Source organism: Perognathus longimembris, chromosome 1 (genome assembly GCF_023159225.1).
Source record: "Perognathus longimembris pacificus isolate PPM17 chromosome 1, ASM2315922v1, whole genome shotgun sequence".
Classification (NCBI taxonomy): Eukaryota; Metazoa; Chordata; class Mammalia; order Rodentia; family Heteromyidae; genus Perognathus; species Perognathus longimembris.
The window spans coordinates 69,330,675-69,357,933 of NC_063161.1; the positions used below are offsets into that span (position 1 = coordinate 69,330,675).

Sequence of the window (27,259 nt, forward strand, 5' to 3'; positions counted from 1 at the left end):
AACAGCAACATCTGCGCAAGTGGATGGAAGTTGTGGTCATCACCCACAAAGGGGGCCAGAGGAGCGACGGCAACGTGAGTAACTCGCTTGTTTCTGGAAAGGGCACCAGCACCACCACTGACAGCATCGTGCTAATGCTGGAGCAGTGCTTTAAGTACAGTGCCTGTCCAAAATGGGATTGCCTGTGATTATTGTCCATGTAAATTGTTAAAAACTCAATTTTTTGTTAGCACTACATTTTGCTCTTATCTCTCAACGGCTGAACATTCCCTTTTACATTTCTTTAAAATCAATCTTTTGATCATTTAAATGTGATATTTCTGTTGATATGAGTCTGGGAATCCTGAAATGTTAGTATTTTGATTTCACTAGTCTTGCTTTTTAAAAGGTGTATTTTCTAGACTGTTCTTGGCAGCTGCAGTTTACATGGTGGCGCGTTCCTCAGCTCTTGTTTCCATTGCTTTCCATCACTCAGTGGTTGGTAAACACTTGTGTTTAAATTATTGTCTGGTAAAATGAACTAGAAGCCCTTAAGAGTTTATCAAAGCATTTAGGAGACTGTAATAAGCACATAAACACTCACATGTGTATTTTCTAGGTCTAAAGTTTTCACTGCAGTTGCTTATCAAAAAATTTAGAACCTGACATTCATAGCTTATGCCTGTAATCATAGCTGCTTAGGAGGCTGAGATCTTAGGATCTTTGTTTGAAGCCAGCCTAGGTGGGAAAATCTGAGAGACTCTTATCTCTAGTTAAGCACCAAAAAGCTGGAAATGAAGGCTGTGACTCAAGTGGGTAGAGTGTAGCCTTGAGTAAAAAGCTCAAAGACAGCACCTAGGTCCTGAGTTCAAGCCCAAGACAGGTGCCCCCCCCCAAACAAAAACAAAAACACCCACCTCTTATTTATTTAAAAGATGCATGCTTTCTGCTGTGAATGTTATTACATAGTTTTACTTTTTATGATGATGTCCTATTAGGGAAATTATAGTTTCTAGAAGTTCTGTCCCTGGTGACATTTTACATACAGCAGTGTTCTCATTAGAGAATTCCTCACCGTTCTTTAGAGGCGTAATTACTGTGGCTTTTGTCCTACTGTGCCTATTTGTTGGATGCTATGTTTCATCCTGACTTGAATTTTTTTTTGGCTTTATTATGCTTTGTTTTGACCATTTTGTATCTAGGTTTGTTGTTGTTTTTTTTAATATATACATATATCTCACTTTCTGCTGCTTCTACACAAGCCAACTAAGCCGAACTAAAATAGGATTTTAAACTTTTTAAGAAGTTTTATACACTATATGACCTATTGGAAGGTTTATTATTTATATGTGCAAAACCAAATCATCTTCATATAGGAGAGCAGAGCATATTGATAAGAGCTGAGTTGAGAGTAGATAATTTTCTCCATCTCTCATCTGTTAGGTGTTTTTGCTCTAAATTTCACTTAAAAAAATAACTGAAACACATAGTTTAAAATAAACATGGGCAAATGAGTGATTTCCATTGATTCAGAAAAGATCCCATAAACTTCTGTAGCCCATTGTATGGGGCAGCTGTGCTGGGATATTTTCAGCATCCTATGAATCTACTACCTGAATTAGCAGGATCCATCAGACTGTGTCTGAAATTCACTTCATGGCTTATTGGGGTCAAAAACAGATAGGATAGCTGTGGCTTCTTTGCCTTAGCTCAAAGCTAGACCACCACTCAGGTTTTTTGCTCCAGTTATTTTATTAGTGATGCTATTCAGGACAAATGAATAGATCTTGGAAAATAATTTACTCCTATTATTGTTCCCAGCTTACTTTGCTCTGTCAAGTCACCATACTTGGAGGTGTTAAGTAGTTGACTAAAAATATAAAAGCCTCTTCTCTAACTTAAGTCCACGAAGACCATAGCTTTTCACTGTCACCGTGTTTAAGGCTTCCTTTTTGACACTGAGTTTATAAGGAACAGCACATGTCGACCTATTAGTTCAGTGACTTAGGCACTATTGTGTGCCAGCAAAGCTAGTTTGTGAAGACTGCAGCCTGGTGCACAGCAGCTAGTGCTGAGTGGGTGACCTTGTGATTGTTGTCTGTGGGCGGGGCTTGGCCATGACTAATTGATGGACACTACCACCCTAATTCTTCTTACTAGTTGGGGAAGGAGGTTTTTCTTTTCGAATTGCCTTAGTACTTCACATGAAATCTTGAATTACTCATCCTGAGAGAGATGTCTTTTTAAAAGGTATTTACATAACAACTGAGTCTCACCATTTCTCCCTTTACACAAAAATACTGAAATCCTACTTTTAAATGTTAAACTTAGGGAACCGTGTTAGACACTATGAAAGGGCCGTGTTGACACATCTGAGATGTGTTTTTTTTGCTGCTGAGCATTTGTTAATTCTATGCTTTCTGATAATTGTGTCTTTACTGTCCTGTTAACCCCAATAACCCTTATTGTGTTTGAGAATGTGGGAAGTTTTTCATGTAAATGACATAAATGGAAAAGATGATTTTCCTCCCCATCCTCAGGAAAGCATTTCAGAGTGCGGGAGATGTTCCTTGTCTCCATTCTGTCAGTTTGAGGTGAGAACAACCTATTAAAAGTCAGTTTATGACTTGCAATGTGAAGAACACTTTAATTTGTTATTTTTTCTTTTTTAATTTTTTTTTTTTTTTACTTTTTTGTTGCCTTTTTTCATGCTGTAATTTTTGTTTTGGTTCAGCCTGCCATGGAAGGGGTAGAGGTGAGACTGAGTGGAGTTGCAGGAGGGGGTTTTGTTGCATTTGGTTTTGCTGTGTCGTGATTCTGTAGTGGACAGAGTGCCTTGTGCCTTTGAGTGCGGTGACCTGTACTGTCTGTCTGTGGCAGAATTGTATTAGTGTCCTTGCTGTAACCTGTCCGGATGCCACGCATGTTCTTTATTAGGACATTTTAAGCAAGACTCTTTTAAGTTCTTTTGTTTTCTACATGTGAGAAATGCAATATTTCAATACTGTTTCAGATCGAGTTGGTTTTCCCATCATAGTGTTCATGCATACTCATAGATATATATGTAAGAACCTCCTGAGAGGAAACTGCAGAGAATACTTCTGCTGGAAATGGGGAGTGATTGTATTTCCTTCAGAATTGCTAACTTACTGACTGCCTTGGATTTCGAGCCTCCCTGCCAATTCTACCCTTCCCTCTCCCCCTCACCTTCCCTCAGGCACACACACAGGTACTCACACCACACAACTTGTAGTAATCACACTGTCCAACTCTGAGCTTTCTCCTTCTATAAAATGAGGATGATAACACCTGTTTCAGCCTCCCAGCAATATTGTAAAGACCAAACAAGGACTTTCATGACTTTTCATGCCATTAAAGAACTATTTAAAACGCAGTATTTTGGGGACAGAACATATTTTATCTAAGGACTTGAAAGAGCTTTAAAAGTGGGTGAGAATGAGCCATTTTTTCTCACTTCTGACCTGCCTCCTTTTTACACCTTATAAGAGAAAGCCTGAAACGTATCTGAGACACTGCTGGGAATATTCCCCTCCAGACTGGTGTTTAGTATCTCCATTTTACCTGCCTACAGCCTCCCATACCACCGCGCACACGATGTAGCGTGCTGCAGTGGGCCCATTCCTTTCCTGTGCCCCTGAAGAGTCCTTGGAACAGCAGAGGCAAAGCCTCTGCCTTTCAGAGTAGGACACTGGAGTGACCTGTACAGCAGGCAGCTCATGAGAAAGCGCAGAGCCTTGCATTCAGGCATTTTCATGTGATTCAGTGGAGCATTTTGTCAGCTTCATTTTGAGGCCAGGTTGACAAATGCTTAGTACCATCTTCAGTCCTTTGTTTACATTGATACTTGGTAGGTAAACACTTAAAGTGCTTTTTGAAGAATTTCTTTGACTAGGTTTTGAGGGCAAGAGAAGTCTGTGTAGTTAGTCCTTAGTGGATAGTGTAGCAAAGTGAAGAATCTGAGAGGGACTACCACAGGAGACCCCACATCACCCCCAACATAGGCATAAACAGTGATGTCCCCTCAGGGCCTCCATTCTTCCCATCCCCTAATGACAGCTGAACTGAAGGCTAGGGGCAGTGAGTTTCCTCTGGACAAAACACAGTTCTGATTTAAGACAGGTAAGTGGTGGCTTTTCCATGTTAACTCTTTGCTTTGATGGCCAGCCTTGCGAATGTAGCTAGACTGTAGTCGGGTCTGTAGTGCTGTCTGGCTCACAAAACTAATTGGCATATTTATAATTTCTGGTTTTCTTTGTTAGGAAATGAAGATTTGTTCAGCAATTATAAACCTTTTTCATCTGATCCCAGCTGCACCTCAAACTCTAGTCAAGCCTTTGTTAGAGGTTGTAATGAAAACAGAACGGGCCATGTTGATTGAGGTATGGACCAAACTGAAGGATTTTTTTTTTAATGGTGTAAATCTTTGTACCTTCGTTTCAACCATCGCTATTCAGAAAATCCAGGACACAGAAAGTAGAAGGATCTTTTGGGATGGCTCTTGGGCACTTTTTAATTTTAGTTTCACTGTTGACAAACAAGGTCTTTACTTTTTAATTTAAAAAATGGTTACTATACCTGTCTTTCTCTCTTTTTTCCTTTCTCTCTTCTTCTTTTCCCTCCATCTCCCCACACCTCCATCTTGTGTGGGCTGGCAGTTTGCTCTCCTCCCAATAAACTCTTTAATGCCTGAAAAAAAGGATTGTTCTTATAAAAGTGATGTACAGAGGGGTGATAGTTACATAAGTCAGATAAAGAGTACATTTCTTTTTGTTTTGTTTTGTTTGCCAGTCCTGGGGTTTGAACTCAGGGCCTGAACACTGTCTCTGGCTTCTTTTTGCTCAAGGCTAGCACTCTACCACTTGAGCCACAGTACCACTTCCGGCTTTTTCTATATATATGTGGTGCTGAGGAATCAAACCCAGGGCGTCATGTGTATGAGGCGAGCGCTTTACCACTAGGCCATATTCCCAGCCCTACATTTCTTTTTGGACAACGTCACCTCTTCCCTTACTCTCAGTTTTCCCCTCCCATTCCCCACCAACAAGTTGTATAGTTCATTTTCAACATAGTATCCAGTGAGTACCACTGCTACATTTTTCCATCCCTTGTCCCTCCATTTCTGTGTCTTCCCTTATACTCTCAAAGACATATAAATGAACAAGAAGAAAAGAAAGCAGAAATAGCCAGAAAGAAAAAAAAAACCTGTTGTTTCCATTTCCTGGAATTCACTTCGGTAAATATTTTGTATGATTGGATGCACATTGAGGGATTCTTTTTTTTTTTTTTTTTGGCCAGTCCTGGGCCTTGGACTCAGGGCCTGAGCACTGTCCCTGGCTTCTTCCCGCTCAAGGCTAGCACTCTGCCACTTGAGCCACAGTGCCGCTTCTGGCCGTTTTCTGTATATGTGGTGCTGGGGAATCAAACCTAGGGCCTCGTGTATCCAAGGCAGGCACTCTTGCCACTAGGCTATATCCCCAGCCCCGAGGGATTCTTTATGTGTTGCTTGTGATTTGCTTTTCAGCTTGTTTGTATATTTAGTCCTAGAACTAGGGACTGAAACAGCCCCTTAGTTTATTATTCTGTTTTGTCTTATTTCGCTGCTCCTGGGGTTTGAACTCAGGGTCTGGGCTCTGTCCCTGAGCCTCTGAGCTCAAGGCTGGCACTCTTGTCACTTAAGCTACAGCTCTGCTTCTGGCTTTTTGCTGCTTAACTGGAGATAAGAGCCTCAAACTTTTCTTGCTCTGGCCTTACAATCAGTAGTACCTTCAGATCTCATCCCTGAGTAGCTAGGATTATAAGAATGAACCACTGGTGCCTGGCTTCATTTTGTTACATTTTACTTTATTTTTTGCTGGTCCTGGGACTTGAACTCAGGACCTGGGCCCTGTCCTTGAGCTTCTCTTGCTCAAGGATAGCACTCTACCACTTGAGCCACAGCGCCACTTCTGGCTTTTTCTGAGTAGTTTATTGGAGATAAGACTCTCACAGACTTTTCTGCCCAGGATGGCTTTGAACCACGATCCTCAGATCTCAGGCTCCTGGTAGCTAAGATGAGCCACCATTGCCCGGCTTGTTACATTTTAATAGGGAAATTATCTGCTTGTAGTTTTTAGACATTTTTAAAAAATGCATGTTTTGTTTGTTTATTTTTTTCAAAAAGTTACCATGTAGGTCAGATGCTGGCGGCTCACTCCTGCAATCCTAGCTACTCAGGAGGCTGAGATCTGAGGGGTGTGGTTCAAAGCCAGCCCAGGCAGGAAAGTCTGTGAGACTCTTATCTCCAATTAATCACAGAAAACCAGAAGTGGTGCTGTGGCTCAAAGTGGTAGAGCCTTGAGCCAAAGAGCTCAGGGACAGCTCCCAGGCCTCGAATTCAAGCTCTATGACCGACAAAAAGTTATCATGTAGCTCAGATAGGCCTCAAACTCCCAATCTTCCTGCCTTAGCCTCTTCAGGTGTGTGTCACTGTACCTCACTGTGATCAGGTGGATGAGCTGTGAGTGGGGAGGAGTGGCATGCAGCTTTGCCCATATCTCACAGGCGGGAAGTCCATTCAGAGAGCCTCTGATCAAGTTCCTGACACGGCACCCCTCGCAGACAGTGGAGCTGTTCATGATGGAAGCAACCCTCAATGATCCCCAGTGGAGCCGAATGTTCATGGTAGGAGCTGGAGTAGCCTCCGTCTGGCCCCAGTAGATCTATGTCAGCTGTGTGCCCAGTGTCCCCATTAAACTCACATTTCTCTAGTCAGTGTCCCGACTTCATGTTCCTCAGGGATGTTTGAGTATTGCAAACCCCATTGCTTTTTGGTTGTGTACATGACAAGTGAGCTCTCTACTAGGATTGTAAAATCATAATTGTGATGTGTGGTTACTACTTAAACGTATCTTTGTGTGTGTGTATGCTGGTCTTGGTGCTTTAACTTAGGGTACTTTTCCTGGACTTTTTTGCGCAAGGCTAGTACTCACAGTTCCATTTCTAGCTAAAACATCATTTATTTTTCAAAGGTGCTTGTAGTGATACTTTCTTAAGCTTATCTGTATAGAATTAGCAAGGACCTTTGAATTCATGTCCTGTGAGTTTGATTTGTCCAAATTAGTTTTCCTCTTCTATTTTTCAGAGTTTTTTAAAACACAAAGATGCCAGGCCTCTGCGAGACGTACTGGCAGCTAACCCCAACAGGTTCATCACTCTATTACTGCCGGGTGGTGCCCAGGCTGCTGTGCGCCCTGGCTCACCCAGCACCAGTACCCTGCGCCTGGACCTCCAGTTCCAGGCTATCAAGGTAGAATCTCTTGGTTAAGCCCCACGCTCCCAGAGTGAGACCGAGCCACAGTTCCTTCATTGTCTTTTCATTGCAGATCATCAGTATTATCGTGAAAAACGATGACTCCTGGCTGGCCAATCAGCATTCTCTGGTGAGCCAGCTGAGAAGAGTGTGGGTTAGCGAGACCTTTCAAGAAAGACACCGCAAAGAGAACATGGCTGCCACCAACTGGAAGGAGCCCAAATTGCTGGCCTTCTGTCTGCTGAACTACTGCAAGTAGGTGCATCTAGTGAGCTGTATGCCTTGGGATTCAGTGGATGTAGTTAGCCAGATTAAAAAAAAAAATTTTTTTACAGAGTGGGCTGTAACTTTGAACCATTGAAGAGACAAATTGGGTCATACTTAGGAAATTTTCCTGTGGCTAACCTGTTTTTTCTATTCTGAACCCTTCAGAAGGAATTATGGAGATATAGAATTGCTGTTTCAGCTGCTTCGAGCCTTCACTGGTCGTTTTCTCTGCAATATGACATTCCTGAAAGAGTATATGGAAGAAGAGATTCCTAAAAATTATAGCATTGCTCAAAAACGGGCCCTGTTTTTTCGTTTTGTGGACTTCAATGACCCCAACTTTGGAGATGAATTAAAGGCAAAGGTAAGGCCCCCCCAGTTAGACAGAAGGTTATTTGGTAGATGCTGTGGGTATCTAGGTTGGCTTCCTGGGGAAACTCTGCCCTGTGTCTGTTGACACTTAAGCCTGCAGGGCTGGGTGGGGGAACCCCCTGCTGAGGGACACAGCAGGTTCATTGGTTGACCATAGTTTGTTGAGAAGTGGGTTGTTAGTTTTCTTTTGAGAAAGTTTGCAGTAAGACTTGGCTACCTTGGGTTTGGCCTGTTCAAGTTTTTAGCTACCTTTGCAGTCACCACTTGGTGACTTGGTTAGCTCTGACTTCATGGTTCAGGCCAGCCACAAGGTACTGTCCCATCCTAATCTGATCTCTCATTTGTTTAATTTTTAATCTTTTTGTAGGTTCTGCAGCATATCTTGAATCCTGCTTTCTTATACAGCTTTGAGAAGGGAGAAGGAGAGCAGCTCTTAGGACCTCCCAATCCTGAGGGTGACAACCCAGAGAGCATCACTAGTGTATTTATAAGCAAGGTAGGATGCCCAGCAGCGTCTTGGGAGTGAGGACTTGGAAATGACTGAATGTGTGTGCGTGTGTGAGGGGGTCATGGAAATATGTTGTTCCATTTAGTTTTCCAAGGCTTTTAGTTTCCATGATTATGTTCATGACAGAATACTTGGTTATAATTTTTGAAGGTGCCATGCTTTCATTGATTCCAGTCAGAGCAGAAATATTTTCAAGGAGAATTCAAATGTGAGTTCATTTGTGGACATCAGCTTTGAATAAGTCTACTATGAGCCACTGAGAGTAGTAGACAGGATGGGATAGCCTTTGTGACCTGTAATCACCACGTTATTGAAAGAGGGTTATGTCATTCGTGGTGCCTGAAATTTGTGTTGTTGGCCTCTTGTTTGCTTGCTTGCTTGCTTGCTTGAGAGTTGAGTTTTAGTAAGTAACAGTTCAAAACCAGCATTGAGTTCCATTCTTTCATCTTTGTCATCAGGTCCTGGACCCAGAGAAGCAAGCAGACATGCTGGATTCTCTACGCATCTACCTTCTGCAGTATGCCACCTTGCTGGTGGAGCACGCCCCCCACCACATCCACGACAACAACAAGAACCGCAATAGCAAGCTGCGCCGCCTCATGACCTTCGCTTGGCCCTGCCTGCTCTCCAAAGCCTGTGTGGATCCCGCGTGCAAATACAGCGGGCACTTACTTCTGGCTCACATTATTGCCAAATTTGCAATACATAAGAAAATAGTCCTCCAGGTGCTTTGCTGGGCTCCCTCCCTCTGACACCCCAACCTGTTCTCACCTGGCACCTCAACAGCCTCAGCCTCTCCATTTCTTTTTGTCTTTTCCCAATACCAGCTTAGAAAAGCTCATCTCTGTCTTCTTATAAAAACAATGAAGAACAAATTCCATATGCTGGCACTTATGATGTGTTTAGAATAGTGAAAGTTGTAGAGATAGAACACAGGCTTTCGGGCTCTGGAGAGAGGGAGGGATGGGAATTAGTGTTTAATGGGAAAGTTTCAGTTTGGGAAGATAAAATAATAGTTCTGGAGGGAGGATGATTGTGCTTGACGAGATTGTGCTTGATTCAGCTGGGCTGCAGAGCTGAAGATGGCTCAGATGGAAGTTTGTTAATGTGTGTATACGACAGTGAAAGAATAATTGAGTAAGAAAAGAAAAGGCACACTGGGGCTGGGGATATGGCCTAGTGGCAAGAGTGCTTGCCTTGTATACATGAGGCCCTGGGTTCGATTCCTCAGCACCACATATACAGAAAACGGCCAGAAGTGGCGCTGTGGCTCAAGTGACAGAGTGCTAGCCTTGAGCAAAAAGAAGCCAGGGACAGTGCTCAGGCCCTGAGTTCAAGGCCCAGGACTGGCCAAAAAAAAAGAAAACAAAGAAAAGGCACACTATAATCCCTCCATATCTCCTTTGTCTCTAGCTATTGTTCTGCCTTTTGGTTCCTTCACAGCTTTGTTCTTAAAAGAGAATGTCTCTTTTCCACCTCAAGCTCCTATGCATTTTAGTTCCTTTGACATTCATTGAAACTCCTGCTCAGGCTGATCCTGAAGGGGATCTAGTGAGATCATGAAGAGTACCAGCCTCGCCACTCTTAGCCAAAAATGATAGCCTCTTTGGACCTATGTCTTACCACCTGTTTTCTGTGTGACTTGCTTTAGGATATCTTCCCTGAGTCCTGCCAATGGCTTGGGTTCTGATAGCAGGCAGGCCTGAGTTGAGTCTTGGTTCCACACTTGAGGCAGCAGTGTCACTGTATGAGAGTTACACATGTTCAACATTGGGCAGTTGCAGTTCTGGTCCTGAGACTACCTCTCCCAGTTTTCCCTGACTTATAAATTTCCATGATGTTAAACTCCACACTGGGAACACAAGTCCTCACTGCCCATAGGCACTTGGTGTGCAACTCTAGGCTCTGGGACAGACACTCCTTACTCCCACTTGTCCCAGAGAACCACATGGGGGCCTTCTCTGCTCAGCAGTCTATTGATTCCAGCCCCCTTCCTGTCTGTCCTCTTACCTTCAGTGCAGTCAGGTGTCTTCCCTTGTGTTTCTTGTGACCTTACCTAGGCCTTTACCTCTCATTTGAAGAACAGAAAAGAGCTTGAAATTGCTGCTGACCACTCCCTCTGGCTTGGCACCTTTCCCTGCATTTCCTACACTACATTGTGGGAAAATCTATCTGCCTCAGCTACCTTTCTGCTACTTAGTCTAAATGGAAGATCTTTGCAAAGGGCTGGCTCGCATTTCTGGGTGCCTTGGCTTTTGCCTTGTACCTGCACAGAGGAGATGCTCAATAAAGACTAGAAAGTAGTTTGTTTCTGATGAGTCCTAAGGATTTCTTAAATTGCTTGGCAACAACAGCACATCTTGGCGTAATTGAGTGTCTTATTTTTCAAGGCCATCATTCTCACCCCCATACAATTTTTTTCCCTGTTCAGGTTTTCCACAGTCTTCTCAAGGCTCATGCAATGGAAGCCCGAGCAATCGTCAGACAAGCAATGGCTATCTTGACTCCAGCAGTGCCTGCTCGTATGGAGGATGGGCACCAGATGCTGACTCACTGGACCAGGAAGATCATCGTCGAGGAGGGGCACACAGTTCCACAGCTGGTGCATATTTTGCATCTGATAGTACAGCATTTTAAGGTGTGTAGGAAGATGGGTGTGAAATGCTTTTTCAGGCATTGGCATTGCTCTTTTTTTTTTCTTCCTGTAATAAAGTGGCCATTGATTGATTTGGGTATGGCTGTAAGCACATGGAAGTGGCTATGGTGCAGATAGTATCTTGTGTGTCTTTACTTCCCTGCTTTTTTTTTACCATGAAAACATGGTTTTTATTGTAACTTCTTTTGTTTTAAATTTTTATTGTTACTATAAAGGTGATCTACAGGGGGCTTATAGTTATATAAGTCAAGTAAAGAGTATGCTTTCTTGTAACTTTTTACTTAACCTTGTCTGCACACTAAGGAATTACGTAGGTAAAAGGTAGTTGTCAATAACTAGGTTTGGGTAAAAACAATTTCATGAGATACTCATGCTGACAGCACCTCTTCAATAACCAAATCACCCACTTTTGGGGATTTCTTGTAGATTGGGAAGAGGAAAGATTTGAATCAAAGCTCATATTTTTGCAGCCATCTCTTAGAATTGGAAATTTGCTTTTTAGTACATCTTAAACTTTGATGATGTCAATTTTTAAGTTTAATATGTGACTAGACTTCCCTATATATGTAAATAATTTAGATTTTCGTTGCTTGTGTCAGTACCGGGACTTGGACTCAACTTTTTTACTCAAGGCTAGTATTCTACCACTTGAGCTGTAACTTCAGTTTGGCTTTTTTGCTGGTTTATTGGAGATGGAGTCTCTCAGAATTATCTACCTGGCTAGCTTTGAATCTTGGTCCTCAGAGCTTAGCTTCCAGGGCAGCTAGGATTATAGGCCTGAGCCATTGGCTCCTGGTTTAGATTTTTAACATATTGTAACTATGGTACAGAGGCACTGAACTGCACCATTCTGTTGAGATTGAGCAGGGAGAGAGGTAGTAGTACATACTTGGGAAGAGAGAATGAGGGTGAGGCTGGGGGGGAGGGGCAGTGCACGTGTGTGTGTACAGGTATGTACACATAGGCCGGCGCCAAGGTCCAGCCTCCCTGATGGGACCCGTCTACCCACAGGTGTACTACCCAGTGCGACATCACTTGGTCCAGCACATGGTGAGTGCCATGCAGAGACTGGGCTTCACGCCCAGTGTCACCATTGAGCAGAGGAGGCTGGCTGTGGACTTGTCTGAAGTCGTCATCAAGTGGGAATTGCAGAGGATCAAGGATCAGCAGGTAGGAATATCATTCCTGGTTGTTGTCCCTACTTATGTTTTGCATACTTCTGGAAATTGGTCAGTAAATCAGGTGTGTGTGTGTGTTTAAGCCGGATTCAGATATGGACCCAAATTCCAGTGGAGAAGGCGTCAACTCTGTCTCGTCCTCCATTAAGAGAGGCCTGTCCGTGGACTCTGCCCAGGAAGTGAAGCGCTTCCGGACGGCCACCGGTGCCATCAGTGCAGTAAGAGCAAGTGCTTTCCTTGTGGGCCTGTGCACTGGTGAGGCAGCTGGCAGCCCCAGGGTATTTCACCCTCAGGCTTGCCCCCAAGTTTCTAGACATTTTTTTCACACTCACCTAATAACATTAAAATTGTGTTAGTAATGGCAGTTTGCTAAATGGCATGAAGAGAAATGCTATGAGGGCTGGGGATGTCACATGTGGTAGAGCATGCCTGGGTGTGAGCCTCAGCACCACCAAAAGAAAAAAATACTTGAAGCAAGAAACTTGAGAACATAAACACATTTGATCAAGTTTAAAAAAGAATGCACCTGTCCTGTATTCTGTAGGGGACCCTCCAAGACTGTGGTGGGTTTCCTGCTCTTAGTCCTTGTTGGGATGGCAGCCCTGGGCTCTGGGCTCGACTGTTAATATAGGCCACTGGCCTTTGGCTGACACTTCCAACTTTGTGTATATTCCCGGTCCCCAGTGCCCAGTCTAACGTGGCTCTACATCCTATGGCTCCAGGCAGAAACTGGATCCTTCGCACTTTGTCCCTTTCCTTCTCCCCATATTAGCTTGAGGGCAAGCCCTGCCTGTCCTGCTGTGAGCACCCAGCCTCTGCCCCATCCCTGGGGCTCATGCTTCTGACTATTCTTATCAGCAAAGAGAATTCTTAGGATGTTTGTTCACAGTACCATCAGAATGTAAAAGGCAGAGTAAAGGCTACAGAAAATCTCTATATTGTTTTTATAATGTCTTGTGGATCTTGTAATGATTTAAAACTCAAGTTAAAAATGAACTTAGACTGCTGTGCCTCGGCAGAAGCCCGCAGCATGTAGGTGAGCAGGTCTCACTGATGGTGTGTGGCTCCAGGTACCTTCTCACCATGCTCTTGCCACCACGCCCTTTCCTCCCTCTCAAGAACTTGCTCCTGTACACCCTGGCCCCGTCTCTTCTGCCTAGAGCCACTTGCTCATTTCGGGGGACCAGCTTCTTATTGATAACTCCCCTGTCACCGTCTGGCCAGTCTCCCTTTCCTCAGTCACGGGCCACTCTGTAGCCTGCTCACCTGCTGGCATCTGTTCTTGGTATCTCTCATGCCCATCCTTGTGAGTTCTAGCACCTGTTGCTTGCTGAATGAGTCTGCACAGTGTTGACAATTCTTGCCCAGAATTCCTTTCTTGTTATAAAGAACAGCCCTTTTCTAGGTGTTCGGGAGGAGCCAGTCGCTGCCTGGGGCAGACTCTCTTCTTTCTAAGCCCATTGATAAGCAGCACACTGACACCGTGGTGAACTTCCTCATCCGAGTGGCTTGTCAGGTATGGGACTGTGGAAGTGACAAGTGACACAGCGCAAGTGACCAGTGACACACAACATGGTGTCTTGTGCTGGGTGTGGAATTGACCAGTGATACACAGCGTGGTGTCTGCTGGGTGCCAGGCACTTTCCTTTCAGACTTTGCTGTCTTCTCAGGGATAGGGGCTGTTCTGTGTTTGTTTTAAGACAGGGTCTCTCAGTACTGGCCAGAGTGCCTCAAACTCATAATCCTCCTGCCTGGACCTCAGGAGTCCTGAGATTATGAGCATGTGGCACGGTTACCCAGTTTATGTTCATATTTCAGAAATATAAAGCTGCACATAGCAGTGTAGTTTTCATAAAAACCATACACAGTAGGGCATAACTGTACAGATAAAGGACTATGAGTTACAGGCCAGCCTGGGTTACACAGTGAGACTCTTATCTCAAAAAAACAAAACAAGGGCTACAAAGCCAGCCCAGGCAGGAAAGTCCATGAGATTATTATCTTCAATAAACGACCAAAAAACTGGGAGTAGAGTTGTGGTTCAAGGTGGTAAAACAGCTCAGGGACAGCGACTAGGCCCAGAGTTAAAGCCCCACAACTGACCCAAAAAACAAGGGCTAGAAAGTGGCCCAGCACTAGTATGTAAAAAGTTGTGGGTTCTATCCCTAATCCACACCCTACCCCCAAAAGGCACTAAATGGGATTTTTTTCTAAGTATTTTTTAAAATTCATGATCTTTTTTTTTCTTTTTTTCTTTTGTTGCTCATGAGGCTTGACTTCTGGGCCTGGGCGCTGTCCTTGAGCTTTTTAGCTCAAGACTAGCACTCTACCACTTGAGCCATAGCGCTGCTTCCAGTTTTCTGGTGGTTAATTGGAGAGAAGAATCTCATGGACTTTCCTGCCCAAGCTAGCTTTGAACTGCGATCCTCAGATCTCAGCCTCCCAAGTAGCTAGGATTGCAGGCATGAGCCACCAGTCCCTAGCAAGTTTTGAGATCTTAAGTTATTAAATATAATAATTCATCTTGTAATACAGTTCAATATTCTAAGAACTGCAAACAATTTCTAAACTGCTCAATCAGTGAGTCAGTCATGTCCTTCTGGCATGTGGGGCGGGGGCACAAACCGCTCTTGGCGCCAGGCAGCTGCAGTGAACAGGGCGGATCTCAGGGAAGGCAGCCATGATGGTGGCGGGGGGGGGGGGGGAGCTGGGGCATTCAGCATGGGCACTCAGTGAAAGTCTAGTTTTAATTAGCTGCATTTGCAGGTCAACGACAACACGAATACTGCAGGCTCTCCTGGGGAGGTGCTCTCTCGCCGCTGTGTCACGCTCCTGAAGACTGCCTTACGACCGGATATGTGGTCCAAGTCAGAGCTGAAACTACAGTGGTTTGACAAGCTGCTGATGACTGTGGTAGGTGACATGGCTAGTGTGAGGTCAGCAGCTTGCGTGGGCTCCAGCATGTGTCTGTAGATTGCTCTCCACACCCTAGCTGCTCAAGGGCCTCTTCCGGCCTCATCCTCTGCTGATGGGGAGCGGGCAGAACTTGGGTTCCTCCCCAGCCCACATACACTTTGGCCTGTGAAAGCATGGCATCAGTTGTCTTGCATTTGTAGACATGTTCCTTAAATCGACCTACCTGTTGAAAAAAGAATCTGAGTTGATTTATGGAATATCTTGTAAAATAAACTTGAATTTTTAAAACTCAAGTAAATGAATGATATATAGTTCGTCTCAAGCACTACATGCAGGACTTCATCGACTTGTCAAGTAACCAGCATTTGGGGCAGTCTCTCAAATATATTCAGCCTCAGTGGGCAATCTCTGGCACTTGTCAGCCTGGCTTGGCAATGTGGCTTTCTACCTTTATTTTTGCTACCCATAGTAAACAAGATGTAAGATGTGTGTGTGTGTCTGTGTCTGTGTCTGTGTCTGTGTCTGTGTCTGTGCCTGTGCCTGTGCCTGTGCCTGTGCCTTTGCCTGTGTGCGCGTGCATGCCATGAAAGCAGAAGTTCCATGAGTCAGTGCCTGTTCTTCCTACAAACCAAGGTTTGACATTTTTAGCTTCCTGGGTTTTCATGGTTTTGTTTTCTGGTACTGGAGCTTGAACTCAGGCCTTCAAACTCTTGCTTGGCTTTTTCACTCATGACTGGGGCTGTACCACTTGAACCACATCTCCCGTTCTGGCTTTTTGCTGATAATTTGGAGATAAAAGTCTTGTGGGTTGATTTGCCTGGGCTGGCTCTAAATCATGATTCTCAGATCTCAGCCTCCTGAGTAGCTAGAATTAAGCCAGGGTGCCTGGCTTAATATGCTTATTTTGAAGCAGCCTTTTCAAATACCTAGTGGCATGTAGCTTTCAGACTTGTTGGGTTTGTGCTTCTCTGAGCCTGTACTTAAGTACTAATTTTAATTCGTGAGCACCCTGTGCTCTTCATCTCAGGAGCAACCAAATCAAGTGAACTATGGGAATATCTGCACCGGATTGGAAGTGCTGAGTTTCTTGCTGAGTGTTCTGCAATCCCAGGCCATCCTCAGCAGTTTCAAGCCCCTGCAGCGGGGCATCGCTGCCTGTATGACGTGCGGGAACACCAAAGTACTCAGAGCCGTCCACAGCCTCCTCTCTCGCCTGATGAGCATTTTCCCAACAGAACCAAGTAGGTGGCCTTTTCCCAGGAGCACTGGGAAGTGCGGTGCTCTGCCACTGAGGCTGTGCATCCCCTAGGGCTGCAGTGGACCTCCTCAGCCCACTTTTCTTAAAAAAAAAAAAAAGTGACATAGAAACTTAACAGCATCACATTGTTTGGTCTGTTTTTAGACATTCAGTTCTTTACCTGCTGAATGCTAGCATTTCCTTCAGGTATTAAAGGGAAGTTGGTTTCAGATACTGTGGCAAATGTTGAGCAGTTACAGGGTCACAGTTTGGCAGATTGTATTTGGAGCACATTCTGGGAAGGCATGGGGAGGTCAGAGCTGTCCCAAGATGAGGCCACATCATTCCTCAGGAGAGGCTGCTGTGCTAGAGGCCGTGATATTTCAGCCACGCTCAATCCCAACTTGCGTTCCAGGTACTTCCAGCGTTGCCTCTAAGTACGAAGAGTTGGAGTGTCTCTATGCCGCTGTGGGGAAGGTCATCTATGAAGGACTCACCAACTATGAGAAGGCGACCAGCGCAAATCCCTCCCAGCTCTTTGGTGTGTATCTGAGTAGTGGCTCACTGGACACTGAGGCCATTGTGGGGCCTCTATGTGGGCATATTCTTCAGGAGTCTGTGTTTCACCTGGTTGTCTATCATCCTGGCTTCTCTGAGGTGAATGAACCCACCTGCCCAGCACTGCTGCTTCTCTGCTCCTGCTTTAGCCTCTGGTGCAGGTTTGGTAGTGAGAGGAACTGCCATGGCACATGGACCAGAGTGATACCTGGCTCAGAAGCCACCAGAGCCGCTGAGAGCAAATATGCTGCCAGTCGCCACTTACTAGCCCTGTCCCTGACTAGTCAGCGAGGCTCTGGCTGACTGGTGATCATGGTGGCTGGAAAACATTTGGCTATTGGACACTTAGAAGTCAGATGTGTAAATACTGCCTTTTGCCAAACTCACTTTTCTTTCTGATTGGGATCAGAGTTTGGGTGGTGCCTTAAAGGATTTTTTCTCCCTTATTGCACCGTTGTTGAGGACAAAATTAAATGTCACCTATAAGCCTCGATGTTAACATTTTGGTGTGGGTCATTTTTCTGTACACAGGCACATATATACACCACTTTTATTAGATATGCGCCTGTGTCTATAAATTCATTCTTTTTGCATGAATTCCTTGCTTTCTAACTCTAGCATTTGCTCTCTGAAATTGGGAGACAGGACCATTTGGTTTAAATATTATTTCTTACTGTCAAACTTGTGTTAAGAGCTGGGCTGATATGGAAAATGAGGAGGGCTTTGCTGATTTCCCACTTCCATCATGGATCCATGGTCATCCCTCACTCCTAAGGACTCCAAATGAGAAGAGCTGACCCCTAGAGGTCCTGTCCTCTTTGTAGGGCTCACAGCAGGCAGGCAGGCAGGGCGAGTAAGCCTGGGTGATGTCCATGCTGGTCCTAGGGCTCTGCCACTGGCATCTGCCTGGTGGAGGAGAGCGCCGCAGCCAGGAACAGCAGGATGCATTTCATGTTCATTGATGTCACCAGCGCTAGGCGTTATGTGTGTGTTAGTAGTCAGTGGGGCCGCATCCTGCCTTGCTCCACGAAGGACTAGCCTCTTAATAAGGCAGCCTACCGTTGTTCAAGGCTGGGGTGCTGGCACCTGTCAATAGAAAGTATCCTAAGATTTGACCTGTGGTGTGAGCCATGGACACAGGTTCAAAATTTAATGCTGATATCAGGGTCAAGATGATAATCAAGATATAAAGTATGAAAGATAAATTCTTTATGTACTTAGTGTTAATGTTCCATTGTTGACTTTGCTGATTTTAACTGATACTACCCAACTTTTCAGGATCAAATGCAAATATTTATTTATTGTGTCCTGATAGGCCTTTTTAGGATAAAGTACAGAATTTATTATCAGATAGATGAGGCCACAAAGAAAAGTCTTTCTTCCTTTATTATGGAATAAAAAATTTTAACTAAAGTGGTTGGTGAAAATCTAAAAAGAATCCAGAACTGGGGGAAGTGCATGGTTTGTGCTGAGCGCAGTGCTGACATAGCTGAGATTAAAAATGGAAATGCGATGCTTCAGAATGTAGGGTGTAGAACTGGAGGTATGGCTCAAGTAGTGGACCGCAGCCAAAAAACTAAAATGGAGGATATGCTCCAGAGAAACTTCTAGGCTAGCATTGGGATTAGTTTGCACTTCTGTCAGAATGTTTGAAAAGCATGTTTCTGTTACTCACTTTCATCATAAATAATTTCTATGCCACAGGGACCCTGATGATCCTCAAGTCAGCCTGCAGCAACAATCCGAGCTACATCGACAGGCTCATCTCTGTCTTCATGCGCTCCCTGCAGAAGATGGTCCGGGAGCACTTAAACCCACAGGCCGCATCCGGAAGCACTGAGGCAGCTGCAGGTGACCACCTGGGCTGGGTTCTCTCCAGACTCTAGTGTGCCAACCACCTGCATGGTGCTAGCTGTGCCACTGAACTCTAATGTAAATGTGGCTTACAGTTCTGTGGTTGACATGACATTTGTTACATTGTTCTAAAACAGAGGTTTCAACTCCAAGTAAAACCATTAGAAAACTACTTTTAAAATTTGGTGGTTATAAAAATGAAAAAAAATGTAGTTATTGGACTCTTACCTGAAACCTTCACCAATGCCACTGAGTGAGTAGGTGAGACTGCTCTAAGACAGACTCCTTAGTCCTAGTTGGTGTTTCTGAAGAAGCAGGTCACAGCTTCCTGCGAGCTGTGGTTCTGAGTGGGTGGGGTGGGAGCTGGCAGGGTGCTGTCATTAGCAGGTCTGGATAGACAGCATATCTTAGGACCCAGGTGCCATGCATGAGTGGCTTTGGGGGGGAGGGTATGGAGAAGTTAGGGTGGTCTCTATATTAGCTTCCTTGATGGTGGTCAGGGCTCCTGGAAAGCCACACTTGTAAGGTGTAGCACTAAAATATTGGCAAGTTGCTTTAAATCCCATGGTTTCAGTTGCTAGGTTACAGATTGAAGGGGAAATACCCCAAGTAGTGCGAGGTGATGGTCCTTTAGGCCATGTCTGTAGAGAGGCATGTTGGGTGTGTTGTCTTTGCTACACGAGCAGGAACAAGCGAGCTGGTGATGCTGAGCCTGGAGCTGGTAAAGACGAGGCTGGCTGTGATGAGCATGGAGATGCGCAAGAACTTTATCCAAGCCATTCTGACGTCCCTCATTGAGAAGTCCCCAGATGCCAAGATCCTCCGGGCTGTGGTGAAAATTGTGGAGGAGTGGGTTAAGAACAATTCTCCAATGGCAGCCAACCAGGTGAGCTAGAGTCATGAGAAAAGAAGCCTTAGCCGCACCTTCTCACCTCTCCCTCCAAAACTTCTTCAAGCAAAGCAGTTTCTCTTAGGTTTACTAGCTTTGCTTGCTTAGAATCGAGTGCTCTGTGCAGTAAATGGATGTTAAATAGAATCTTGAGCTTAATAGAATCTTGAGCTTAATTGATGATTTGTGTTCAAGTGTTGAATGAATCTTACTACCCTTTTTGTGGTGGTAGATGAACCAGAGAATACTTGTACTAATAGCACAGTGCTCTGATGGCTCATGGGGGGGGGTAGTGGTGAGGTTCCGTAGACTTGGGATTTGCCTTATTATTTAGTTGCTTTCTCTCTGATGTCAGTTATAGCTCTTATGTAAACCTATATTGGCATGTATTGATTTTAAGATAATCAGTCATCTTGGAGTTCTGTTTAGAAATTACCTTTGTTGTTGTACTTGATGAAATTTTTAGGAGTTTATATAGTAGCAGAGTAGATTGCCGAAATAACTTTTCTTTTTTTGTTCTTTGTGGGGCTTGAACTCAGGGCCTGGACACTCTCCTTGAGCCTCTTTGTGCTCAAGGCTAGTGCTCTACCACTTGAGCCACACATAGCACTGGTTTTTGAGTGGTTAATTGGAGATGAGAGTCTCAGGAGGATTTTCTGCCTGGGTTGGCTTCAAACCATGATCCTCAGATCTCAACCTCTTGAGTAGCTAGGATTATAGGCATGAGCCACCAGCAACCACTTGAAATACTTTTAAATGTGTCCTTTTTTTCAAATTGAAGTAATGAAGCTTTTCTTTTAAAAAACACATTTGTAGACGCCTACACTCCGGGAGAAGTCCATTTTGCTGGTGAAAATGATGACCTACATAGAAAAACGCTTCCCAGAAGACCTCGAATTAAACGCCCAGTTTTTAGACCTTGTTAACTATGTCTACAGGTAATTATCATAGTTAGTCAAATGTTACTACATATTGGTCTGAATGTACTCCAACCAATGCAACATGACTTCAGTCTTATACCTAAATTAAAAAAAAAATTCATTTAAATACCAATTCATATATTGTATTAGGGCACTGTTACTTAAGCCTGTCAGGATTGAAAACGTACTCTTGGCCACCATTGTGGTATTTGCACAGCAGTCTGTCTGTTCCCCTTGCCCAGCCCTCCGCTTGTTTGCCTAGGACCTGAGCCTCATGACTCCTCTGATTACAGAGATGAGGCCCTGTCTGGGAGTGAGCTGACCGCGAAGCTGGAGCCTGCTTTCCTCTCAGGGTTGCGTTGTGCCCAACCACTCATCAGGGCAAAGTTTTTTGAGGTCTTTGACAACTCAATGAAACACCGGGTCTACGAGCGCCTGCTATATGTGACCTGTTCCCAGAATTGGGAGGCCATGGGGAACCACTTCTGGATCAAGCAGTGCATTGAGGTAGGACAGATGTAGCTCTCCATCTGCATCTGGGGACAGCTGTGGGTTTCCGGGACGCAGAAGGCATTTCCCCCACACAAAACCTGCTGTGGCTCTCCAGGGAGAAAGCAAGCCATAGCTCCCAGTCTTCATCTGAAGAGTTTGGGACTAATTAAAAACCTTTATCAATCTGGGCACTGGTCATTCACACTTGTCATCCTAGCTACTCAGGAGGCTGAGATCTGAAGATTGCAGTTTGAAGCCAACCCAAGCCTGCTGGAAAAGTTCTAAAGTTGTGAGACTCTTATCTCCAATTAACTACCAAAGAGCCAGAAGTGGCATTATGGCTCAAGTGGTAGAGTGCTATCCTTAAGCAGAAAAGCTCAGGGACAGTGACCAGGCCCTGAGTTCAAGCCCTAGGACTTGCACTAAGCAAATAAAACTTTACTGAAAGGTTGAATAGCATTTAGTTGGTAGGCAAAGGGGTGTGTGTGTGTGTGTGTGTGTGTGTGTGTGTGTGTATACATATGTGTATTCTAGGAAATTCAGTTAGTACTATCAGCCTCGTCTTTTTTTTTTTTTTAATCCCAGTACTGGGATTTGAACTCAAAGTCTCACGCTTGCTAATAAGGAGGCACTTTGCCACTTAAGATTTTCTGTCAGTGTCTTTTTGCATTGGCTAGTTTCCGGTTCTTCATTTATGCCTGGGTTGTCCTGGACTGTTCCTCCTATTTGTACTATCCCATGGCTGGGATGATAGCCATTCACTGTAACCAGCTATTGATTGAGATGGGAATCTCATGAACTTTTATGTCCACGCTACCAGGCTAGCATTGAACCATAACCTCTCCCCTCCCCCCTCCAATTCTACCTTATAGGTAGCTAGGATTACAGGCTTTAGCCATCCTTCCCTGCTAGCCTCTCATCATACCTTTTTTTCCTTTTCTTCCTGGTTGTGGGGCTTGAACTCAGGCCTAGTTGCTATCCCTGAGCGCTTTTTTTGCTCAAAGCTAGCACTCTCCCACTTGAGCCACAGCACAACTTGTGGCTTTTTCTGAGTAGTTTATTGACTATAAGACTTGCACTGACTTTTCTGCGCAGGATGGTTTTGAACCAGGATCCTCAGATTTCAGCTTCCTGAGTAGCTAGGATTATAGGTGTGAGCCACTGGCACTGGCAAGCTATCATGCTTAAAGCAAGAAAGCAGAGCAGCCTGTTGGTTTGTGTAGGAGTTGGGTGTGAGGGCTTAAGCAGGTGTACATTGGTCATTGTTAGGATACTGGAGTCCAGCCTGGATTGGGGTTAATGCTTCAGTGGAGGCGAAGCCAGGCCTTCCTGGTGCTTCTGACAGGAACGCGGGGAGACGTCTTGGTCGCTGTTTATCTGCTGTCCTTCATTCCTTGGCTTGGCTTACTCATCAGCTTTAGACTCCGAGCATCTGCAGTTTCCTGCCACAGGTTAGCAGCACTCAGCACTTATCTGCTCACCAAGGATGAATGGCTCCAGGCTACCACCTTGTGGCAACTGTGGCAAAACTGTTTGATGCAGAGGAGGGGCCTGTGCCCTGGGCCTGTGAGGGTGCGCATCCTGTTTGTGCTAAGTAGACACCTAGGCACCATATGCAGCAAGGATTTGGAATATTTGCCAATGGCTGCACAGTGGGCCTAGTCCCTGCTTTCTGTTACTGTTCACTTAAGTGCTCGTGAACTGCTAATTAGGCCCCAGCACCAGGCCAGGTTTGAGGAATTCAGAGATGACTAAGACCTGGTCCTGGGGTACACACATGAGTTCACTGGAGTAGTAGTTTGAACCAGGATCTCCCTCAGTCCTTCCTGTGGTCTCCCTGTCCCCACCCCACCACCAACATTTCCAGGTCACACCCTCCCTCCACAGCCACCTCCCTCACACAGATGACAAGGACAATCCACCTACCTCCCCTTCTGTTTGCCTTGGGTTCCTCTGTGTCTCTGTTATTCTTACGTACTTGGTGCTTCCCCAGCACTTGGTATGAATGTCAGCCTTCAAGCTAGGTGTCCTAGTCCCAGGTGACTGGGCTTGTCCCTCTCCATCAATCTCCAGGCAAACTAGCCTTCTGTTGTCTTGTGTGTCCTTTAAAAACATTTAAGACAATTTGAAGAATATTGATGGGAACAAGGTGATGTTATGCTGGGCTCATTGTTAGGTTAACTAGCTCAATTTAACTACTTGTAACTTCAGATCCATAACAGTTTCTGTGTGGAATGAACATTTAAACTTTGCCATCTTAGCAGTCACTCTATTTGTATTTGACATTCTCTGCAGTAGATCTCAAAAAGCAGTATTCCTCCTGTCCAGCTGAGATTTTGTACCCTTGACCCACCTGGGTTTGTGAACATACCACTTTCTTGCTAAGCCTTAGTGGTGCCCTCTTCATTGTGTTATTCAGCCTGGGTTTTGGCTGCAGTTTCAGTTATCTGTCTGGGCTTGTCCTCTGCTGCTTCAGCTCCATGAGGGTGGGGCGGAGACAGCTGAAGCTGACAAATGAACACCCAGGGCCTCCACAGCACCCAGTAGGTGCTTGGCTTATTTACAGACTGTGGCTTGAGCAAAGGCTCTGTGGTGTACCTGGACTGCTGTTGAAGGAGAACCTCAGAAGTTAAAGAGCAGTGGGGAGAGGGCACTGCCAAGCAGGCAAGGGGGTAAATCACAGAAAGCCTGTGTGCCACCTGGAGTAGCCTCCAGTGTCTCCCAAGGCTGTGGATCCTCTAAGAGCTACAGGGCAGTGAGAGAGTGGGAGCCCTGAGCTTGAGAGCTGCTCTAGAGTCGAGCTGGCTTCTGTCTAGGCAGGAGGTGATACTGTCAGGGCCTAGAGATGTACTGTGAGCCACCCGAGCGAGACAAAGGGGAAAGTACGCAAGTGAAGGGTGGCTTCCATGGCTTCTGCTGGGGACCAGGACATGCTTCTGGTAGGGAGGAAGGGCATGCTGGGTGACATCAAGTGATGTCAGTATGGCTGGAAGGGAAGTTAGAAACACGTCTAGCCTCAGGAGACCTGACTGTGGACTCAGATCCATTACGTGTGTATAGCTGCCAACTTGAACATGCGTGTACATGGACATACCACCATGTGCCTGCCTTCTGAGTTGAACACACATTGTACATGTACACACATACCATATGACTGCCTTCACGCTGGTCTTTTCCCCCACAAACCTCTGTAGCTCCTCTTGGCTGTGTGTGAGAAGAGTACGCCAATTGGAACCAGCTGCCAGGGGGCTATGCTTCCATCCATAACCAATGTCATCAACCTAGCTGACAGCCATGACCGAGCTGCCTTTGCCATGGTCACGCACGTCAAGCAGGAGCCTCGGGAGCGAGAGAACAGTGAATCCAAAGAGGAGGTGAGGCTTTGGGACCCCGAAGCAAATTCCCCTTCCCATAGAGGGTTTTATGTTGGCCAGAATAGCAGATCAAACAAAATCTGTGTCTACCCTGAATCCCAGAATGTGGTCCCTGAGTTTTGTTAGATTGGATTTATTTCTTCTCAAATGTTGAGATTGTCTTGCTATATAGCCCAGACCAGTCTGAAACTCATAGTTCTCTTGCCTCAGCCTCCTAAGTGCTGGGATTTCAGGCATGTCCCTCACATCCATCCCACTGATTACATATTCCTAAGTTTAAATTCAGAAAAGTTAAAATGCAGAAGGAGCATGTACTGTATTCCCGTTCTGTTTGTGGGGACCATTCACTTTTTATGAGCTAGAACTGCTCAGGACAGAATATTTTAGTGTTCGCAGACTTTTTGCTCCTAGTGGAAGTCACCTACTTTGTACTCTAAAGCCCACTCTGGGGGCTTGCACCATATAGGAGCCCTGGCACTAACTGATCCTTCAGCAGCTGCTAAACCTTCCATTTCTGCCTACCAGGATCTGCCAACCAAGGCTGATGCAGCCTTTGTTTTGTGGTCTTCAGTGCTCTGTGGGGAAGTGTCTGACAGTCTTGCAGGCAGTTTTTAGGTACAGTTGGTGCAGACCACCTGGAATGTTGGATTTTAATGGACAGTCACCCAGTGGAGGCTCAGAGAGCATTGATTTTCTTTGCCTAAAGGAGGAGTTCCTACTCTGTGCAGGCTATTTCCTCTTCATGCTAAGAAATGATCAAACGCCAGGAGCCAGTGGCTCGTGCCTGTAATTTTGGCTACTCAGAGAGCTAAGATCTGAAGATAGTAGTTCCAAAGCCAGCCCAGGCAGGAAAGTCCATAAGACTTATCTCCAGAGCTGGGAATATGGCCTAGTGGCAAGAGTGCTTGCCTCACATACATGAAGCCCTGGGCTCAATTCCCCAGCACCACATATATAGAACACGGCCAGAAGTGGCGCTGTGGCTCAAGTGGTAGAGTGCTAGCCTTGAGCAAAGAGAAGCCAGGGACAGTGCTCAGGCCCTGAGTCCAAGCCCAGGACTGGCCAAAAAAAAAAACAAAAAACAAGACTTATCTCCAGTTAACCAGCACAAAGCAGGAAATGGAGGTGTGGCTCAAGTGGTAAAGCATGATCTTGAGCATAAAAGCTCAAGACCCCCAGTTCAAGCCCCAGAACCAGCACCAAAAAGAATAATGATTTAAAATTTCCTTCACTGTTGACAAACATAAAATCATTAGGTTTATATCAGTAGATTATTTTAATGGCTTAATCTTATAATCTTCTATATGAAATGAATTGTCATCTTTAATGGTTTTAAAGGTTTAAAGAACACATTTCTGATACTTGTTCTGTCAGCTTATAAAAATAGTCTGATGATTTAGTTGACTGATTATGAGAGCTTTGGGTAGAAATAAGGTTCACTCTTATCATTCTGTTTAGGACTGAGTCATAGAGAACAGTCACCACGGTGGTAACTAAGCAGCTATCCACTGTTCTGAGGAATGATAGGCTGTAATTCCTAATATTTACTTCTTTTACTAATTAAAGTTGCACTATTTTATTTTGCTTTTCATAGCCTGGATGTAGAAGGAAACTTACAATCTTTCCAAAGTTACTTAGAAAAAATTAGTTAATCTAGGTGTAGTTAATATTTATTAGGTTTCAAGATTATGTTATACAGATTGAGTATCCTTTATCAGAAATGCTTGTGACTTGAATATTTCAGCTTTTGAAGGTTTTTGGATTTTTAAATATTTGAATAGACTTTACCACAGTTACGTATAATCTAACGTTCTAATACCCGAAATCCTTCAAAACCACAAGCTTTATGAGTCTTGTATTGGCAGGCAAAAAGGCTTTTTAAAAAAAAATTTGTTTTGTTTTTGTTGCCAGTCCTGGGGTATGGACTCAGGGCCTGAGTATTGTCCCTGGCTTCTTTTTGCTCAAGACACTCTACCTCTTGAGCCACAGCGCCACTTCTGGCTTTTTCCTATATATGTGGTGCTGAGGACTTGAACCCAGGGCTTCATGTATACGAGGCGAGCACCTTACCACTAGGCCATATTCCCAGCCCCAAAGGCTTGGATTTTAGTTTTTTTTTTTGCCAGTCCTGGGGCGTGGACTCAGGGCTTGAGCACTGTCCCTGGCTTATTTTTGCTCAAGGCTAGCACTCTGCCACTTGAGCCACAGTACCACTTATGGCTGTTTCTGTATATGTGGTGCTGGGGAATTGAACCCGTGGCTTCATGTATATGAGTCAAGCACTCTTGCCACTAGCCATATTCCCATCCAAGGCTTGGATTTTAAAGCTTTGTTTTTGTAGCCCATATGAGGGATGCTCTTCCTGTACTTTGAACCTCCCAGGAAGTTGAGAAAAATGAGAATTTGACTTGTTACAACTGTTAGGTCATCGGTAGGAGTGACCTTCTGATGTTGCTTGATCTCTTTGTTCTTTAGGATGTCGAGATAGATATTGAACTAGCGCCTGGAGATCAGACTAGCACACCCAAAACCAAAGAACTTTCTGAAAAGGACATTGGGAACCAGCTGCACATGTTAACCAACCGCCATGACAAGTTCCTCGATACTCTTCGGGAAGTGAAGGTCTGTGTCAGGGTTGAGAGGGAGTTGTTTCTCTGCTGTGTTCTCAGTCCTGAATTCGCTTCTCCATTGTGGTAGAGATTTTCCCCTCTGCAGTTCCATTCATTTTTCTCTCCTGCCTTAGTTGAAAC

At 44.9% G+C, this 27,259-nt stretch overlaps 1 protein-coding gene across 11 annotated transcripts in view; it reads left to right on the forward strand.

The window, feature by feature from the left end:
- The window catches only part of LOC125366930 (transformation/transcription domain associated protein), a 105,236-nt gene that overhangs the window by 53,810 nt on the left and 24,167 nt on the right, over positions 1 to 27,259 (forward strand). For 7 of the 11 annotated variants that reach the window (XM_048367626.1, XM_048367628.1, XM_048367648.1 and 4 more), the window contains 21 exons: positions 6 to 74; positions 4,260 to 4,379; positions 6,541 to 6,660; positions 7,121 to 7,285; positions 7,362 to 7,543; positions 7,721 to 7,919; positions 8,295 to 8,423; positions 8,894 to 9,160; positions 10,867 to 11,073; positions 12,103 to 12,261; positions 12,353 to 12,487; positions 13,675 to 13,785; positions 15,036 to 15,182; positions 16,213 to 16,426; positions 16,838 to 16,963; positions 18,685 to 18,831; positions 19,518 to 19,720; positions 20,540 to 20,661; positions 20,937 to 21,150; positions 24,330 to 24,509; positions 26,985 to 27,131. In XM_048367626.1, the coding sequence (XP_048223583.1) occupies positions 6 to 74; positions 4,260 to 4,379; positions 6,541 to 6,660; positions 7,121 to 7,285; positions 7,362 to 7,543; positions 7,721 to 7,919; positions 8,295 to 8,423; positions 8,894 to 9,160; positions 10,867 to 11,073; positions 12,103 to 12,261; positions 12,353 to 12,487; positions 13,675 to 13,785; positions 15,036 to 15,182; positions 16,213 to 16,426; positions 16,838 to 16,963; positions 18,685 to 18,831; positions 19,518 to 19,720; positions 20,540 to 20,661; positions 20,937 to 21,150; positions 24,330 to 24,509; positions 26,985 to 27,131 (3,363 nt within the window). The remainder of the gene's footprint in view (positions 1 to 5; positions 75 to 4,259; positions 4,380 to 6,540; positions 6,661 to 7,120; positions 7,286 to 7,361; positions 7,544 to 7,720; positions 7,920 to 8,294; positions 8,424 to 8,893; positions 9,161 to 10,866; positions 11,074 to 12,102; positions 12,262 to 12,352; positions 12,488 to 13,674; positions 13,786 to 15,035; positions 15,183 to 16,212; positions 16,427 to 16,837; positions 16,964 to 18,684; positions 18,832 to 19,517; positions 19,721 to 20,539; positions 20,662 to 20,936; positions 21,151 to 24,329; positions 24,510 to 26,984; positions 27,132 to 27,259) is intronic. The other 4 variants (XM_048367631.1, XM_048367650.1, XM_048367645.1 and 1 more) reach the window with 1 other exon arrangement.